Raw genomic sequence first — 19,880 nt, 5'->3', positions numbered from 1 at the left:
AAAAAGGGCCGAAGAATATCATGACAGAAAAGGTTAATAATTCCAAGCCCTGCTATTCGCATGGTCAGAATCAACTTGCAAATGTAAATTTAAAAGGTTTAAGTTAACATGAGGTGGAGAATTTCTCAGTAAAGCAGGTCTCTGTAAGAGAATGGATAAATTCATGATGTCACTCTTAAATTCCAAATTCCAAATACATATGATTAACATCAAGAGAATCTTCAAGCAACAAGCAGGGATATAATGCTGGATTCATTTCTCTAATTCTCCTGCTCAAAGCTGCGTGTGCATTTGAATTACTCAACTTCTGCTAAATAATCGTCAATTTCAGCAGCGCTCAGAACTCTGCAATTTCATGCATGCAATAAAAAGAAAAAGGAAAAAAAGAGGTCAGAGATTTCAAATACAACTTAATGTGCACTACAAAGAAAATAATATAAATAAATGCACCATCCAATTCCAAGAGAACTGCATATACATCAACATAACAACCGAAAAAGAAGAAATCCAAATGGTAGCAAATAAAGTATAGACAACGTGTGCTATAAGTTTCCACAGAACCCAAAACTGAAATGGAGGGGAATTACCTGAATTTGCGATCAGAGCTAATTACTCCGATCTCAATGTTCTTCCCAGAAATTTGTCCTTCAAATCTACGGGTAGTGGACAAAATGATTCGTAATATAATAAACAAGAAGGATATGAGAAGAGAGTAACTTATACAACTTAATAGCAAAAACACAATAATACCCTTCTTTAAGAGTTAGAATAGCAGTGTGCACAGCATCCTCAAGCTCCATATCCTCAGTGTATCTAAATAAGAATGAAAATTTTTTGTTATGATAAAAATTCTTTAATCAATGGATGTAATGGCTGTGATAACTCACGATAACAACTTCAAGCATGCAGAAATAGCATTGAAATTGTGTTTCGGACGCTTTAAGTTACCTTTTCTCGAGAAAAGTCTTCGCGTTAGAGACATTTTTCCCCATTGCTGAAGCTTTCCAGGAAAAGTAAGATCCTGATGGGTCGACCTGTTATAAAGGATTTTAAAACAAGCGAAAGGCACGTGTGAGATCCTAAAAGCTTAAGAACAAGTAGACAATAGCTCACAAGGAAAGGGACCAACATATAGTAGTAGAGAAAGTAATTAGAATGTAGCGCCATACAGGTTTAGAAAATTGTCAACTGGCATAAGACAATGTATACTAGTAAAGCAAGAGAACTAGAAAAGGTCTGGCAAATATTAATAATTGTGGCTTCCGAAAGTAAAAATGCACTTTACGTAATAGTCATAGAGAAAATGACATAAATAAACTAACAACTACAATAGCCATCTACTTAATAATAGTCAAGATTAAGAAAACCAGATAGGGGGCATACCTGATACAGCTGTGGCCCATTGTCATCATATCCAGCAACGAGTAAAGAAACTCCAAATGGCCTTACACCACTGCAAGTAGCAATATGTAAGTCCACATCTTTATAATAGCACTGGTATAATTGTATTTAACCATATACCCCATGTCAAGAAATAACTTTTAAAACTAGTTTAACCATGGGTATGGATAATATTTCAGTTTGCAATCAAACATTTAGAGGCATGCCAATGTTTTTGACATTCCAAACTAAGAAGAGGGAAAGGCCAGATATATGGCAAGTTTGGGGAGAAAGAAGAAGAAGAAGAAGAGAGGAACGGTCGCTGGAAAAGGGAGAAAATTAAAGAATGTTAAACATTTAGACATAGCAAGAAAATACCCAGACTGCGTGAACTCCTGCATGACAGCTGCAGTCTCTCTGACGAGTTGAGTAACAGGAATAGGCTCCTGCACTCAAAAAAGTATAATACTATCAGTACTACTAACAATTTTCAACTGAAGAAGAATGCCGTTACTAATATGTACAGTAGCGATGGACATGGCTCTGAAGCTACTCAAGGAGTTGAAATAATATCTCTAGATGAGGAAATCTAACGCCAACTATGAAAACAAAACTCATAGTTTATATAAACAAATGTTCTCTAAAATGAGGCTCAACCATACTATCCTAAGAACAGCATTCAGGCATATGCCACTGAACCTGATCTATCCAATCACTGACCTCAACCGCAGAAGTATAGTAGCTCACTCACAAAATATTAATAACAAAGAAATTGCAGAAAAGAGTTAACACAAGTAAATGTGAAGTATACAACCAAATCATAAATTAGAAGATAAGGCCCAAAAAAAAATTACTAGTTCTAATCAAGAATATAGATTAGACTAGCAAGTCAAGATTGTCATGGGATTCTGCTAGCAGGCAGTCTGTTTTTATTTTCATATCTAAAGAAAGACATTCCTTACAGAACAAGCACATCAAATTCCATCTGGATAATCAAATATTTAAGGAGAAAATAACAGCATATCTTAAATAACTCCAAAGACACAGCTTACGGGAAAATAAATCATCAAGAATTCCTCGTGTTGTCTAACATATATAATAAGCACACATTCAATGACACAAAGGATGATGGGCAAGTGATTACAAGAGTGAGATATTAATAGAATACCTTGTATAGTCGATAATACTGCTGCGCTTGCTTTCTGCTTTTCCTTACCAGGACACGTGAATCTGGCCCCATCCCACTGTATGAAAAGAAAAAGAAAGAAAAACAAAAAGGTCATCTACATGGTTAAAGATGAGTAACATGCATGGCATTGAGAAAAAATATCAGTCATCTATAATAAACGATGAAGACATAAAGCAAATTACCTGTATACAACTCCAATATTTGTAGTCATAAGTTGAATCTTTTGCACCTGAGGTCAACAAAATAGGAATTATTCACATACAAAATATGTATACAAAATACAAACAAAATAAAGTGCAAGGACTAGTCACTTGATTCCAACAAATAGGTTGGCACTAAATATACAATAGCAACGTATGATGGTGATTGAAACATACAGTATGTGCTATGAAAGCAATTAGACAATAATATAAAAATGAAGTGCATGTAAGTTACTGAACAGTTTCACCTCCGCAATGTGGTTCGTATGAATTAAAAGCAAATAGAATCATTAATGAAAAATAACAATAACACTAATTAGTGGAAATTATTTCTCCAATGCAATTCCACACAGAACTCTAAATTCATGCTACGGAAAACGAAGCAACCGACTGAAGCGAACCAGAGAGAGTTTTAGAGCATGCTTACAGATGTCTCATCCACCAAAATCGAAGGAAGTTTCTTCTCGGTTGCGATAACGACACCATTAGCAGCTGCAACAACAAAAAGAGTACCGGAAGTTGTGATAAAAAAGTCCAGCAAAAGTTGCACTTTGAATCTGTTACTTATTCAATACGCAAATGGCCATGCACTCCAACTGAAAACTCATGACTCAAATGGCTATTCTTTTCAAACAACCATTGCAACTACATGTCATTCCCATCATATATATATAAGGCTAATTATCTAATTATCAGATAGATAAACATATATAGAGGTATCTGACCACCCATTTTAGTCATTACTATTAAATATGAGCAGAAAAGGGCGATAATTAATAATCTCCATGCTACTTGCCCTAACACTCTATATATATAAGATTAATTCAAACTGGAAAGACTACGGTTTCGAAGAACGACCAAGCTAAATTTTCCGCCAGCAACTCTGATCTTAACTAACAAGCAAAGCCATAAAATTTAATGAAAGTAATTTGACCAAGAAGATCACACAATTCCAGTCACCTTATATGCCATTTCAAACTTTTTTACATGTCCCATCACCACTCACATCCACAGCATATTAAAGTCCGTTCTTTTGAAATATCTTGATGCAAACTCTCAATCGTTGAGTTCATGAGATCTCGTTTTCCACTCCTACACCATCTAGAAGGCTACTGATAACTTAGTATATGTCAGAGTTCCCAGTAAGTAAATATAGTCCCGTTTTTGGATGTACATGAAGTAAGAAGCAATATAGCTGATTTAATTGTATAACTTGCTCTCTTTTTTTTCCCCCTCTTCCAATAATGCAACAACTCATCTGGTGAGTGTTATACTCAATAATTTCATGCTACAAAAATAAGCCCTAGAATCATCCCAAACACCAAATTCTCCCAAAAAACAGCAATTAATCAAATAAATCAATTCATTCTTCGCATAACACGACGAATCTACATCGATCGGAGATACCTTTGATCCCGAGAGACGTTTGACCTGCTCCAACGGCCATTAGCGCGTGCTCGATCTGAACCAGCTTCCCCGAGGGGCTAATCTCCGCGGATCAAAAACAAACAAAGAAAATAAATGCAAAAAAAAAAGAAGAAAAAAAAAGGGTGAGATCAAAGGGAACACGAACAGATCCAAGTAGAAAAATAGGAGAAGGTTTGGGGAGAAGGGCTTGGGGGAAAACCTGAAGGTGGTGAGGGAGAAGGAGTATTGGCTATCGCCCATGGCGAAGTTGATATCTCTACGAGAGCGCGCGAGCGAGAGAGAGACAGAGGTGGAGGTGGAGAGAGCGAGTAATGGAAAAAGAACTAAACCCTGGGTGGGAGTAGAGGAGGAGAAGGAGAAGTGACCCCTCGAACAAGAAAACGGATCGGGCCTTAATGGGCCCTTGGCCCACTAGACCAAAGAATTAAGCCCTTTCGAGTCCGTTGTAACTTGGGCTAAACCCACATGTCTGTTGGAAACAATTGGTTGGGCCTAGAGCCCGTTTTATCGAACAAACAAATATTTATACATATTTTTCTGTTAATGATATTTTGACTTTTTTGCTCGCTGCTAGATCTACACTTTAATTAACTTTATCTTTTAAATCATATTATTCAATCAATCGGATCATCACTAAACCCTATGAGACTATTATCATTTTAATCTTATAATTTTTCAATGGGACCACTGCCATTCTAATCTTATAATTTTTCATCTGAAATTAAAAATTCGATAGCAAAAAAAATTCAATACTATTATTAGTATTCCTGCCCAATTTCTAAAGTGTATATCTTATATTCATTTCATAATTCAACATGATCTAGATCCAACCAATCAAATATGTATTTGGAAGGGTTTCTTTTTGGAAAATTTTTCATTAATTTTGTCAGCAATAAAATGGTCATGTATTGATGTATATGTTGAACAGGAATGTGCATAATGCGTCTCCTTCGTATTCTTCGTGGTCTTCCACTGTCATTCATGTACGTATATTCGTCCTCTGTGATCTCCCCTTCCAAAAACCAAACCTCCCTTTCGCCTTCGAGCTCCATCAATGGCGAAACTCTCTTACGCTCCCATTTTATCGCTTATCCCTGATTAACCAACCCACTCATCCTTATTCCAATCCGGGAATACCTATTCCACACCTATTCCCATTTTTATCCTCAACATGTCTCTCCGAGCACTCAGAATAACCCACTTATTCCCCCCTCCGAAACCCTACCACTTCATCTTCAACCTCCGCTCCATCTCCTCCTCCTCCTCCTCCTCTTCCCCTTTCGAGCCCTCCCTCTCCTCCAACCCCCACGCACGCCACCTGTTCGACCTATTCTCCCAACCGCGCCACCTCCGCGACGCCGCCGAGCTCGGCCGCGCCGGGCGCCTCCTCTCCGGCCAGACAGCCGAGCTCGTCCTCGGGAGCTTGGCGGGGTGGCGCGCCGCTGACGAGTTCTTCCGCTGGGCCGCGTGGCAGCCCGGGTTCCACCACACCTGCTACACCTACAACGCCATGGCCCACGCCCTCTCCCGCGCGCGCCAGCCCGGGCGCCTCAAAACCCTAGCCGCCGAGGTCGTCGCTCGCCGCTGCCCCATGACCCCCGGCGCGATGGGGTTCCTAATCCGGTGCCTCGGCACTCTCAGCTTAGTCGAAGAGGCTGAACATGTGTTCGATCACGCTGGGGATTTGAACTGCGTGCCGAATTCGTATACGTACAATTGTTTGCTCGAGGTGTTGGGTAAGGCCGGGCGAGTTGAGTCGTCGGAAGCGAGGCTTCGGGAGATGATGCAAGGGTTAGGGAGAGAGCCGGATAAGTATACGCTTACTTCGGTCTTGCAATGCTATTGCAATGCTGGGAAATTCGATGCTGTGTTGAAAACTTTTAATAACATGAATGAGAGAGGATGGGTGGATGAGCATGTACTAACAGTCCTAATTGTCACGTTCTGTAAATGGGGAAAGGTGGAGAGTGTCTTCGAACTGTTTGATAGAATGACCGAGAGAGGAGTGAAGCCCAGTGAAAGAACATTTAGTGTTTTAATTCACGGTTTTGTGAGGCAGGGGAGGTTGGATAAAGCAGTAGAGATGTTCGATAAAATGAAAGACTCGGGTTTTATTGGGGATTTGCGGATTTATAGTGTTTTGATTGAAGGGTTGTGTGAGGGGAAGGATCTAAGAAGGGCTTTGGATTTGTACATGGATATGAAGAGGCAGGGTATTTCTCCAGATGTTCGATTGCTCAAGAAGATGATCTCAGCTTTTTGTGGGGAAAATGACTTGGTCGGCATAGGCCGGTTGTTTGAGGAAAACAAGGAGATTCTGAGTTCTAGTAGTTGTGTCGCCCTTTTTAATGCAATTCTTGATGGACTTGTTAATCAAGGTGATGTAGATAGAGCTCATAGCTTATTAAGGGTTATGATAGAATCTGTAGGCACGGAAGTCCCTTCATCAACCATGGAGGAGCCAAAGATAGGCGAGAATGAAGCTACATTGGAGAACTTATTTAATGTCAAGAGAGCTGTTATCCCAAATTCTGATTCTTTTAATATTGTTATTTGTGGTTTATGCGAAGTTAAAAAGCTGGATATGGCATTAACTCTTGTGAATGATATGGTTGGATTAGGACGCAAAGGAAAGCTTTTGATGTTTAATAATTTGATCCTCGAGCTCTGTACTGTAAATAGATTGGATGAAGCCTATGAGATTTTTGGCAAGATGAAGGAATTGGGAATTGTACCTACTGAGTTTACATATAATTCTTTATTTTACGGGCTTTGCAGAAGGAAGGATTCAATAGCTGCTCTTGACCTCCTAAGGGAGATGAGAAGTGAAGGGCGTGTACCATGGATAAAGCATTGCACCACTATGGTAAAGGAACTCTGTATGAATGGAGAAGTAGCCAAAGCTTCAGAGTTTCTAAGTGACTTGCTCAAAGTGGGTTTTATTCCTGACCTTGTTGCTTATTCTGCAGCTATTGATGGTATGTGCAAGAATGGGGAAGTCGATAAGGCTCTCGCACTCTTTCGTGACATCTCTTCAAATTTTTATCTTCCCGATGTAGTTGCTCACAATATTATAATTAATGGGTTGTGTAAAGCTGGTAGATTGACTGAAGCACAAGATATTCTACAAAACATGCTTGTGAAGGGGCTCATTCCTTCTGTTGTCACCTATAATCTTATGATCGATAATTGGTGCAGGGCTGACAAGATTGAAGGGGCACTTGCTTTCTTTCATAAAATGATTGATGAAGAAAGGGCGCCTACGGTCGTCACTTACACAAGCTTAATAGATGGATTGTGTAGCGCCGGAAGAGCTGAAGATGCTCTTGTTATATGGGATGCAATGAGGCACAAGGGTTGTTTTCCAAACAATATAACTTATACGGCTCTCATTCATGGTCTGTGCAAATGTGCTAGGCCGGATGTAGCACTTAATTATTATAATGAGATGGTGGAGAGAGGGATTGAGCTTGATAAAAATGTACATTTATTGCTAATAAATTCCTTGATTTTGAAAGGTAATACAACAAAAGCATTTGAGCTTTTGAAAGAGATTCTCAGTAACAACTTTCATTCCACTAGTCCTAAGCAATTTGAACTAATGAAGAAAGCTGTTGGCAAGTTGTACCGAGATGAATGTACTTATTTAGATACCAGGATGCTCATTGAGAAAGGTTCTGTGCCAATGATTGACAGCATAAGTGACATATTGGAGGATGTGAAGAAATGATGTATACTGTTTGGGTGAATATAGAAAATTTTATCAAAGCTTTCAGAAGTATCTTATGTTTGCCTAGATGATCGGAAAAGGCGCATGGTTTTTTGCTTGCAAGCCACTCCCATAACACATTTTCTGAATCCAGCTTTCAGAAATGTGTATATTTGCTTCAGGAACTCTCTCTGTATGAAGCTTTCTCTTTCCATCCAGAACCGAGGTATGTTGAAGCTAATTTCTAGCTTTAGTTTCTCGACCTTCAACTTTCTTTCTAAGACACTAGGCCAATATTTGACATGAAATCACCATAGATTTGTGCCTTGAGACATGCAGAAAAATAACATGTTAAATGCAATAAAAAACATCAATCATGCTATATGACATAGTATTTGCTATAGCGGCTATAGCGGGCCTCCAATTTTCCAAATACTGAACTCTGTGGACATCTTATGGTGTGATTGTCATTCACTCAAATATTAAGCTCAATACACATGTACATTTACTGGAGTTGCAGCGTGATGAAGTGCTATCTGCTATCATTATAAATCAACTTTCGAGTCTAGCATGCACCTTTGAGGTATTCTTTGAGGCATACTTACGGTAATGTCTGTTTGCAATCTCTTACTAGTGACAGATGTGCTGTTCCTTTGAAAAAAAAATGCAACCTTAAATTGTTATCATTATTTGCAAAGAAATCATGTTAAGTTAGTGGTCTTTTCTGTTTTTTTTTTCTCTGTCCTTTATGCGTTTAAACTGTGTTCTACTTTGTTTTCATCGCACTCTTAGATTCTCAGTGATTACAGTCACAAAGAGTATTATTTCCTACTACTCGTTTATCACAATCAATGTGTTGTCATTAATGCAACTATCCACAGGTTGCTGCTGAAATGCAGTAATGGTGTGAAAGTTAAGGCTTCCCATAGTTCTCGACTGGAAAGGGATACTGTGCAGAGAAGATTGGGGATTAAAGAAGAAAAAGAGAAAAAGAACCGTGAACGCAAGGTGAGCTCTTACACGTTATTACGGAGATTACCGTGAAAAAACTGTTCACTATTTAGTTTAATGTTTCCTGATCTTCCGAGGTGATCCTTTAGTTCTGATTTTGTAGAACTCAGAGATTTTAGACCTCGTCAGCTATATCTACATCGGGAGATGTCGCGCAACATCGGTGCGACCTCTTTCCTCAATCTCTTCTCCTAGACAATTGGCTCCTCATCTCGAGTTTTATAAACTGAAGGTTGAGGAAAATTTTCTCTCATTTCTTGTTCTTTCCTTCCTTAGTTATCCTTTGTTGTTAACTGCATTTTATCCTTTTTACTTGCAGGTGCTGCGTTCAACTGCATAGTCTGCATTATTATTCTTTGTTCTTCAAATTTGATTCTGATGCAAAAGAATCACATGGATCTGTTCTTGCTCCATATGCTATTTATTTGAGCAATAGCCTATAAAATTAGAGAACTTTTTTTTCGTTAAACTTGATGATTAGATTCTTTTAGTTACACGCCTGTGGAATGAAGTGTCTTTTGTTTTATTTTGTGAATGGAGACTCTTCAAATTAGAGAGCTTCTACCTAAGGGTTGATATAAAATATAAAAATACCATTATCTAATAACTTTAAGATTTTTGAGATAAATAATTATTTTTATATAATTTAATATGACACAAGAGAAGAAGTTTTTGAATTCAAATTACATCAAGCTGCGGATCAAAGATTAAAGTGCCCATCGGCATTGGCCGTTGGTATGGGTTGTATCCATCGTACCGTATTGTGCGAGCAAGATATCGGCACGATATAATTTTCGTATCGATGGCACAATTTAAAGTTCTCTATTCTTGAAATTGGTAAGTAACTTTCCAGCCACCAATGTTGGTTTAGCTGCGATCGATCTCATTTGTTCATCTGCGCTCCCGACGTACTTTATTAATTTATTGATATTTGAAGGGCAAATTAGAAAAATATTTGCTATATGAAGGGTATATAAAAAAAGTTAGTTACGGTATAAGGGTATATTAGAATGGGCAAAATAATAATTTTTTAGAGATAACGGCAGCTCACTAACGGAACTTAATTATAGAGGTATATTAGAAAGACTTGGAACATAAGAAGAGTATTTTCAATATTAGCCTTATAAGAGAGATAAAAAAGAAAAGCGAAAACTTTTCAGGAGTATATAGGTAATTGCCTCTTAATTAAAAAATAACACATTGAACCACAAAAAATAATTTTAAAAATATTGTATAATTTACTAATCATAACCAGCCTTTACGGCACAATCGAGCTGTGCCTTTTATTAAAAGATTAACCCACTAATTCAGCCAGCTATTTCCCACCTGTGACCCCCAACTTTGCTTTAAAAAAAAAAAAAAAAAGAAAGAGTGCTGCTATAGTTCTTGAATGATACTCGCTATCAAATTTTTAATTTTTTGATCAAATTTTTTGATCATTTCTAGTCATTGGATTAAATATTATAACCCAGTAGGGACCACTTAATCCTAAAAGAAACTAATATCATTCTAATCCTATAATTTCTCATTTAAGGATTAAAAATTTAATAGCAAAATAGGTCAAATATTATCAATAATATTCTAGCTAACTCCTGATATGATAATATATAAACAACTTCTGAAAAATGATTAATGGGTAAAATAACTTCTAAAACGAAAATAAATGGATAATCATAATTGAAAAGAGGGAAAGGCTATATGCTAAAAACAAAAAGCACTACAGAGAAGGAGACTTATTTTGAGGTTCATAATTTCAGCTACTCTTTGTGGAAATTTTTTACTATAATTTCAGCTTAAATTGATAAAGTAATTAAGGAGAAAGTTGAAAAATATTATAAGCAAAATACTATCATTGTCTTGGGTAAATGGTGAACATTCTTTTTCCGAAAATTGATATTATTTTAGCTAATTTTGTTATTATTAGAAAAAATATATTATATCTATTAATGATTTAGACTTTATTATTCGGGGGCAAATACACATTTGTATGTGATTTACAAATATCTTAACAAAATTAATAATTAGTATAAGACTAATAGAATATAATCATGGGACCCATTCCCTGGTCCACGGAAAAATTCTAGAATGCAACGGGTATATTAGTGACGTGGCGTAACAAACCAATCAAATTAATCATTTTAAGAATACATGTCCCATTATGATTGTAAAAAAGTATTTTTATTGTACTTTTGTTTGAAAAGAAGGAATGCGATTGGCTTGTTATTGATGACGTGGTGCAAGTGTGACAGTGTAGAATTCCTCCTGGTCCACGAGATACTTTTCCTGTTCCCGTTTGGATAGGGTATAGCAGAGGAATCATACTCTGTAAATTATGAATAAACTTCAAATACCACTTCTGTAATTTCGTATTTTTTTTAATACTTTATAATTTAAAGAATATTAATTTAGTATTTTATAATTTTGTTTTATTTTTTTCATCAGCCTTTCTGTAATTTAGTACTCTGTAATTTTTCGTTAAATATCACTTTTTATTTTAGTATTCAGTAAATTTTTGTTAAATCATATACAAAAAGTTTCAGATACACCGTCTATGATTTATCGAATATTTATTTTAGTATTTTTATTTTAATTTTCTCACTGATTTAATAAAAAAAATTAATAGAGAAAATAATAAAAAAAATTAAAATTATAAAGTACGAAATAGAAAATTATAAAATATTAAAATAAAAAAGTATGAAAATAGGAGGTGGTATTTAAAGTTTTTTTTTAAATTATGAACAACAAAGAGAGAGAGAGAGAGAGTGGTATTTAAAGTTTTTTTTTAAATTATGAACAACAAAGAGAGAGAGAGAGAGAGAGAGAGAGAGAGAGAGGAGGGTGGGGGAGAGAGAGGGGAGAGCGACACCCAATCTCTCCTATCCTTCCTACTCTTCCTCTAAAACCGAAAAAAAGAAAAAAAAGAAAAAAAGAAAACCCCGAACCGTTGCAAAAAATAAAAAGAAAAAATACGGATATTCTCTCTAACAAGTAACAACATCGTGTTTTCGCTATTTACGCATTCAAAAAAATAGTTATTTATTATTTATTTGAGGGGGCATTTCGTTTTCTTTATGGGCGACGAGCCTAACAAGCCTGAGGCGGACTCCTCCAAGCCGGACTCCGCTCCCCTCCCATCGCCGCCGACTCCGACGACTACGACGGCGACGACGACGACGACGAATCCGACGACGGCGATGGCGATCTCTCTCCCCCGAGATCCCGAGGGAAACCCTAACCCTAGCGGCCCCGATCCGTCTCCTTCGTGGTTCACGCCGAAGAGGTAACCGAGAGACCCGGGTTTCTTCTCCTTTTCGTGCGCTGCTTTGAAAGGTTCTTGGTTGGATTTCGGGAGGAAGGGCGATTCGTGCGGTGGTCGGTGTAGTTGAGGCGATTTGGTAGCTCGGAATCTGAAATGGGTCGAATTCCTAGAAACCCTGCTTTCGACGAACTCTTGGTTAGATTTGGGAAAGAACGGTGATTCTCGTGTTGTTCGTGGCAATGGGAGATGATTTGGTGGCTTGGAATATAAAATGCTTGGGTTGTTTGAGGGTGGATCCCTAAATTGGTGTAGAATAGAGGTGAAAGAGTGTGCAGAGGATGTTAGTTATATTACTGGTGTAAGGGGTAATAATATTGTAATGTTGGCGATATTGGTCCTTGGAGAATGATATTGATGCCTAAAACTTGGATCAGGAGGAACAGTAGGTTTTGTGAAAAGCAGGTGTAACAAAGAAATGTCAAGAATTTGATTCTTTTCGAGTATAGATCTTCTTGATTGTTAATTAATCCTTATTAGTTGGGGAAAATATGTGTTTTCTTATTGTACCACACCATATTACTTCTACCCTAGCTGCTAGGATATAGGGTTTGATAACCAATTCCTCAGAATGTTTCACATAATATTTTTAATTGACTTACTGTTTATAATTATATTGATCGAGATGTTTCCTTATATTTATCTTGAGTGTATTGTAACATTAATATCAGTGACGTCAAACTTTGCGATGAATATTCATATACTGTATTGTAAGTTATCTGAAATGAAAGATGGGGCTCATTTTTTTTGTTTAACGTGGAGAGCTGGACTGACATTCTATAACTGAGGAACATTTAATTCTGTACAGGCTCCTCCTTCTAACTTCTTATTTTACTTTGACATAAGACCGACTAATTTCCTTTCCTGAGCTGATTATATCCATTAATGCATGTCATGCATTAACAGTTTCAGAGTAGCGTTTGCACTTAAGTTTCCTTATTCAGCATGATTTAATTGGCTTTTGTTTGCAGACTACTTGTGATATTTTGCATTATCAACATGCTAAACTATGTTGATCGAGGGGCTATAGCAAGTAATGGTGTCAACGGTAGTCGTAGAACATGTACGGACAGTGGCATTTGTACTTCAGGCTCTGGAATTCAGTAAGATTCATCAAGAATTTTATTTGATCTTAACCTTTTGGTATTTGGTTCTGTGCCTGGAAGAAATGAGCATAATCTTTTATGAGCCCTTCTAGTTTAGTGCAAAATGCTTTAATATTCTTTTAGCTTATGCGGATGTTCTCTTTACCTTGGTGAATTACTATGGTGAAGAAGTCATGCTTGTTCTAGTTCCTCATTGCAGATGTTGTGTTACAGATTTATATGCGCTTTCTTTTGCAGAGGGGACTTTAACTTGAATTATTTTGAAGATGGTGTTCTGTCGTCTGCATTCATGGTTGGACTGTTAGTAGCTTCCCCCATTTTTGCATCTTTGGCAAAGAGGTTAGTTTTTGAGATATTTGACACTGAACTGCACTGGTATCTCATTATGCTTTCTTTCCAACCTATATTGAAATATGTTTATGTAGCTACTTTTTATACTACTTCATTAACTTATGTGATTTTACTTGAAAATGAGGAACATGTAGCCCAAAAAAGGCTAGCATTGCTTCATCATATAAACTTTTCAGTGATGTTTCTTATGCAGCTTAGGATGGGCTACAAGATGCTTCTCAAAGAAAGATAAACATGTTGATGAATCCATAATTATATTTAATTTGTCCTTTTTTAGCTCCTGCTATTATGTGGTTGAAATTGAATACTTGTACTCTAATTTCTCAAGATTTTTCTTTAAACGTTTTAGAATAAATATAACAAATTTGTGGGATTTCCCACATATCTTAGTGGTTGATTAATGTTATATCTTGTCTTTTCAGCCATAATCCTTTCAGGCTTATTGGAGTTGGATTGTTAGTGTGGACTATTGCTACTGCTGGTTGTGGATGTTCTTTTGATTTTTGGTCAATCACAATATGCCGCATGTAAGTGGATCAAATAAAAAGCAACTAGTATTAAGCTATGTGATTACTGAATAACACCTTACTCTTGTTATCCAGGTTGGTTGGTGTTGGTGAGGCTTCATTTATAAGTCTTGCTGCTCCGTTTATTGATGATAATGCACCTGTAGCTCAGGTTTGTTTAAATTTCTTTGACCAATTTATAGGCTGTTAGGATGTTTCAGCAGCTGTCAATTGGTTTTGGTAATTTTGAGAAAGTTAAAAAGAAGAAATTGAGAACCACGAGTGGAAATCTAATATTCTCACAAAGTAAAAGTAAAGGGTTTTAACATTCACCAAAAGTGAAGGAGTAACTTATAATGCTCTAGATGCATACATCACTAACGCTTCGGAAGGGAAAGCAGTAACTTATTTGCTCTATATATTTTTAGGACCAGATTTGTAGTTCAGGTCTGCTTGATATACGATTCCCTTGATAAATCAACTTGTTAGCATTGGCAGTTATTTTAGTTAAGCCATGTTATGTCTGCACACTTGCAATGCTCTGTTCTGTTTTATGATTGCTATGGCATGTTCTGTTTTCTGATTGCTATGGTGTGCTATGGCATGTTCTGTTTTCTAATTGCTTGCTTTGCTAGATGTAGTGAGCTAATTTTGTTGTTAAATCCCATGGCTCCAGAAAACTGCTTGGCTCTCAATCTTCTACATGTGTATACCAACTGGGATTGCAGTTGGCTACGTTTATGGTGGGCTGGTGAGTTTCAATTGCACTACATAACCTTTTTTTTCTTTCTCGGATTGTCAAGATCCCTTACATTTGCATTCTAGGAGCTAATTCTTGAATAGTAACATGTAACAGTTAAAATTGTTGTCATTTCCGGATCAACTGAAACAATCAATACTACAAGAAATTTGCCATGTCAAAAAAGATAAACTAATGCATTAATTTGTTGGGCAGTTTCTGAGCTTAAACTAAGTCTGTTCCCCATTATATGAATTTAGGGGGTAGAAGGAAATTAAGTGCACAGTGTTTTAATACAAAGTTAATAGGCTCCAATGGCATGTGCATGAATATTCTGCTCATATAGCTCTCTAGATCTTCAAAAGTTACGGCTATTTGAAAAGATCACGCATGGGATGAATTGACTGCTGCATCCAGTTGCAGTCAGTTCAAGAGTCTCTACGTTTGTGAATTTCTACATGTATTAAACTATTAGTTTGAATGGGATTCTTCATAATGTTTAGATGCTCAATATTTGAATTTGTAGCTTCCCTGATATCCGAGTATCATATGAAATAAAAAAATCTTGTTGATCCTTGAGAGTTTGCAAATGTCAGGTTGGTAGTCATCTTCATTGGCGTGCTGCATTTTGGGGAGAGTCCATTTTGATGCTCCCATTTGCTATTCTGGGTTTTGTCATTAAGCCTCTGCAGCTAAAGGGTATCTATTTATTTTCTTTTAGGTGTTTATGCATCTAACATTTCTTAAAATATTCTGATATTTCGAATTTTCTTGTGACTTTTGCAGGCTTTGCTTCATCTGTTTCAAAGGAAGCAAAAGGCTATGGGGAAATGATTGATCAAAAGTTTCAAGATGATACAAGTATGCTGATTAATACAATACCAAATATTTGAATCACTTGCATACAAGTAAATATGTTTATGAAGTTCAATTGTGTTAAATCAGCTTGTTAGTTTTCAAGAATTCTTCAGCAACATTTCATCTTCTTGTCGAGAGTTTATCTTAACCCTGTATTTGCTCAACAATTGAGTTTACTTTCTGCCATTCTGTGGAGGAAATTGTTTTTAGACAATCTAGAATGTTTGTTGTAGTTTTGTTTTGTGTGACTAATCTGCAGTATGGAATTGTAATAAATCTATTTCTGTAGTTTCTGGTAGTTAGTTAATTTTCATTCTTTCTTTTATTGATTAGTTAATAATAATTTGAATTTCAGATGAACGAACAGCAGAACAGGCTATACCAGTTGATAATGACTTAGCTGATAAAACATCGCAGAAATTTAACTTGTATGGTATCCTTTCGTTCTGTACTTTTCTTCTTTTCCATAGCAGTCTTGTTGAATGCCATGGGACTTGATTCGTCGGTTCGGTGTTACTGTTTCCTTTGACAGAATGCTTTGCTTATATGGCATGTTTTTCTTTATGACTTTGAACTGTGAATTTTCCCTCTATTAAGTCTTTCCCCTGACATCTGGCAGGTCAACGGGTTCCAAGCAATTTTTGATCCAAATTAAGCGGTTTTGGAAAGATATGAAAGCACTTCTGCATGAGAAGGTGTATGTCGTAAATGTTTTAGGTCAGAACATTCCAGCTGTCAGCCTAAATGTGATACCTATAATTTAGAAGAGGATTGTTTGCTATTTTTACAGTTTTAAATTAGATGTGCCCTACTTATTTCATGTTATGTACATATTGCTTAATTAAATGTTTCTGTTAGAACTGAAATACTCTTCTCCAGGTTATATTGCGTACAACTTTGTCATTGGAGCCTATTCATACTGGGGCCCAAAAGCTGGTTATGATATCTATCATATGGTAACATCTCTTCTTTAAGTTTTAATTGGCGTTGATGAATTAAACATTGGAAATACAGAGTGCATCTTTCATTTCTTTGGTGCGAGAGAGCAATCTATTTACACTGTGTGTCCTTTGACCTTACTATGCATCCTTTTCCTATTATCTTTTCCTTGTCAGAGCAATGCAGATTTGATGTTTGGAGGAATAACAATAATATGCGGAATTTTTGGAACCTTAGCTGGTGGTTTTGTTCTTGACAAAATGGATTCAACAATCTCAAATGCTTTCAAGGTACCTGTCATTTCAGAAAAAAGTAGCACCTTTTTTTAGTTTCTTTTTATGTGATTGTATTTCATTTTATATGTCCTTTTTGTGCGGCGATAATGTTATTGTTTTTCCTTAAAATATCTTTACCAAATACAAAGTACGCAGGTAGAATGGAAATAAAAATTGATATACGTATTGTGGCAAGGACATTACCATAATGGTGTATGAAAACTTTTCTGAAAAGGAGCATTAGTAGTAAGATCAGTTGCCTGAAGTTCTGGCCTTTTGGTACTTCGCTAAAAAGAATTAACTAGTAAGCAGAAGAAGATTAAAAGTTAAATTTAACTTCTTATACTTCTGAAGTTTCAAGGACGAATAATAAAAAAGGTCTTCTGCTTTTGGTGTAATTGATGCTTTGTTTTCAGAGTTAACTTGACTTCTCTCATTCCTCTACAGCATATTATATGAATAGATCATCCGTGTGTTGCAACTTTGTGTGCCAGAATAAATATCTGTATATTTCTTACATCAAATAGCCTTTGATGTCTCACATCAAAAAACCTGTAAAATAAGGAAGTTTACAGTACGTCTGTGGAGTGATTTCTCCACAGAAAATAGTGCAGAATGCTTAAAACATTACTCTGCCACCAAAAAAATGAATACTTTGTTGTCTTTTCTAAAGTGGTTGGAACATCCATATTGGCATTGCCCTAGCTAGTAGGTTCTCTAACTTAGGATACTGGTGAGTTCTGGTGCCAGACAAATCCTTAATGGTGCTGTACTCAATAGTCAGAGGTGTCAATACTCGGGCTATGCTTTTTTATCACAAAGGTCATGCTTTTATATCACAAGGGTCTGGGATTTAGTTTTCTTATACAAACCTCTATGTATATTAAGGTATGTTGCTCATGTATTCATTGGAATTTGGTTGTTTTTCAGCTTCTTTCTGGAGCAACTTTTCTGGGGGCTATATTTTGTTTTAGTGCTTTCTGTTTCAAGAGCCTATATGGTTTTATAGCCTTCTTTTCTGTTGGAGAGCTGCTCGTCTTTGCCACACAGGTATGAAACTAGTTATGGTTTTATATCATTCTTCTCCATTGGAGAGCTGGAGTTTAAGACGTCAAATGCAAGGAGGTTTTTTGTTTACTTCAGACTAGCTGTCTTATATACTCTTCTTTAATATCTTTACTAAGGATGAACTACGAAATGTGAACAACATGCTCTTGCAATGCTGTCTGGTTTGCACGGATCCCTTGTAACTGCCATGATGCAACGAGTGTTTATTTCACCTTGTCCACTTATGCAGGGTCCTGTGAACTATATATGCCTTCACTGCATAAAACCTAGCTTGAGACCACTGTCAATGGCTATGTCCACTGTCTCTATCCATATATTCGGTGATGTACCTTCTTCCCCTCTGGTTGGGGTTTTGCAGGTTTGTTACAACAACTTTTCAGCTCTACTTTTATGGCTGCTACTTCATGGCGTCTGCACTAGCTTAGCTAGAGATTTTACTCTCTGAATCTGTTGGATCTCCAATATTACCTCACTGTTTTACTTAGGAAAATGGATGGTAGTTTAAACAATATTGAAACTTGGTTCATGTTCCAATCATCGTAGAGGAGCTTAGTGAGCTTGTAACCTTGGAAAATGACCTCGAGGATGTTATATAGGAGGTTGACATTGGTCAAACAAGAAAATGACCTCGAGGATGTTATAAAACCCCATGAGATGTGGATCAAAAGTACTTTTTGTGTTGTTGATGGCATTCAGTGATTAACAGGAACAATCAGAATAGCTGTTTACCATGTTCCGACAAATATTCTTTTACACACATGATGCATATTCATATGCTGGTGTAATTTGGATGCGTACATCACACATTCCTTGTTTGTTTTTGTCTACATTATGATGTTACTTGCTGATTTCTAGGAGTCTAGCAATAGACTAAGCAAAGCACATTCTTTCCTCACACAAAGTTTACTTTTTCGAATGATAATGCAGGATCAAGTCAACAACTGGAGAGAAACTGCACTGATTTTGACGTCTGTTCTTTTTGTTGCAGCTGTAATATGGTTTATAGGTATGCGTTCCTATCTGGCACCTCTTTCAGTGGGTAATTTATTCTCTTTTCTAACTTTGTGCTTCTCTTCCCCAGTTGCTCACTTCTGTTGGTTGTTTTGTCAGGTATATTTCTGCACAGTGTTGACCGTTTCAATGAGGACGGTGAACATGATGTTCCTAATGTTGAGAGGTCAAACCGTAGGCCATTGCTTGATGAGAACACCGAGTAATGCGAGTAATCTGAGTATTTATGCTGCATGTATGCAAATTTTTTAACTGGAAGCTAAGCCGGGGTTAAAATGGTTCTCTCTATCCCTAATTTATAAATCGACTGATATCTAACAAATCAGGGTGGCATTTGCCTTCTTTTCCAGATGTGTAAAATAGAATTTATGCTACAAAAGTTGGGTCCATCATCTCATCGCATATAGCTGTGAATTTCTGCTTGCTTTGCCATTTATGTACATAGTAGAACTCTTGTTTTCTGGTTTTAAATTTGTATCATTCGTGTATACACCGAAATCCAACTAAGATCCACATAGGGGATCAAAATCGTGAATTTGATGTGTTATTTAATTGTAATGGTAATCGATCTGTTCGGTTGGAGTGATTTTTTTAATTTTTTCTGGGAAATTTCTTCGATGTTTGTTCTGCTGTTTTGATTTTTGAAGTCGATTTTGGTTCCACTGGAACTACAAAAATTGCTCAGTGACAGCAACTATGGTAAGACCAAAGTTCTGGTAACCGAGTCAAATGTGTCTATGAAGCCAGTGCGCTTCTATAGCCAATTATGGGCATCTCTCTGTAATTTCGCCATA

The 19,880-nt window shown here is 36.6% G+C and overlaps 3 protein-coding genes across 3 annotated transcripts; 2 read left to right on the top strand and 1 right to left on the bottom strand.

Annotated features, from left to right (window-relative positions):
• LOC109714719 (proteasome subunit alpha type-2) lies at nucleotides 64–4,532 on the bottom strand. The gene is made up of 11 exons (XM_020239418.1): nucleotides 4,397–4,532; nucleotides 4,177–4,253; nucleotides 3,197–3,261; nucleotides 2,752–2,798; nucleotides 2,549–2,624; nucleotides 1,759–1,826; nucleotides 1,384–1,453; nucleotides 949–1,034; nucleotides 751–813; nucleotides 588–653; nucleotides 64–345 (listed from the first exon to the last, which is right to left on the bottom strand). The coding sequence occupies exons 1-11, from the start codon at nucleotides 4,435–4,437 to the stop codon at nucleotides 297–299; spliced, it is 708 nt and encodes a 235-aa protein (XP_020095007.1). The 5' UTR covers nucleotides 4,438–4,532; the 3' UTR covers nucleotides 64–296.
• On the top strand, nucleotides 5,157–8,890 carry LOC109714513 (putative pentatricopeptide repeat-containing protein At5g08310, mitochondrial). The gene is made up of 2 exons (XM_020239185.1): nucleotides 5,157–8,132; nucleotides 8,788–8,890. Exon 1 carries the CDS (start codon nucleotides 5,369–5,371, stop codon nucleotides 7,925–7,927), a length of 2,559 nt encoding a protein of 852 aa, XP_020094774.1. The 5' UTR covers nucleotides 5,157–5,368; the 3' UTR covers nucleotides 7,928–8,132; nucleotides 8,788–8,890.
• Nucleotides 11,920–19,681, top strand: LOC109713941 (probable sphingolipid transporter spinster homolog 2). Its single transcript, XM_020238253.1, has 16 exons — nucleotides 11,920–12,197; nucleotides 13,205–13,336; nucleotides 13,577–13,678; nucleotides 14,113–14,217; nucleotides 14,293–14,368; nucleotides 14,873–14,947; nucleotides 15,532–15,634; nucleotides 15,722–15,796; nucleotides 16,149–16,221; nucleotides 16,413–16,510; nucleotides 16,673–16,749; nucleotides 16,909–17,022; nucleotides 17,938–18,057; nucleotides 18,305–18,433; nucleotides 19,003–19,081; nucleotides 19,186–19,681. Exons 1-16 carry the CDS (start codon nucleotides 11,989–11,991, stop codon nucleotides 19,290–19,292), a joined length of 1,674 nt encoding a protein of 557 aa, XP_020093842.1. The 5' UTR covers nucleotides 11,920–11,988; the 3' UTR covers nucleotides 19,293–19,681.

Source organism: Ananas comosus, linkage group 8 (assembly GCF_001540865.1).
Source record: "Ananas comosus cultivar F153 linkage group 8, ASM154086v1, whole genome shotgun sequence".
In the NCBI taxonomy this organism is placed as follows: Eukaryota; Viridiplantae; Streptophyta; class Magnoliopsida; order Poales; family Bromeliaceae; genus Ananas; species Ananas comosus.
Note: the sequence above shows the minus strand (reverse complement) of the source record. Positions and strands in the feature narration are given on the sequence as shown.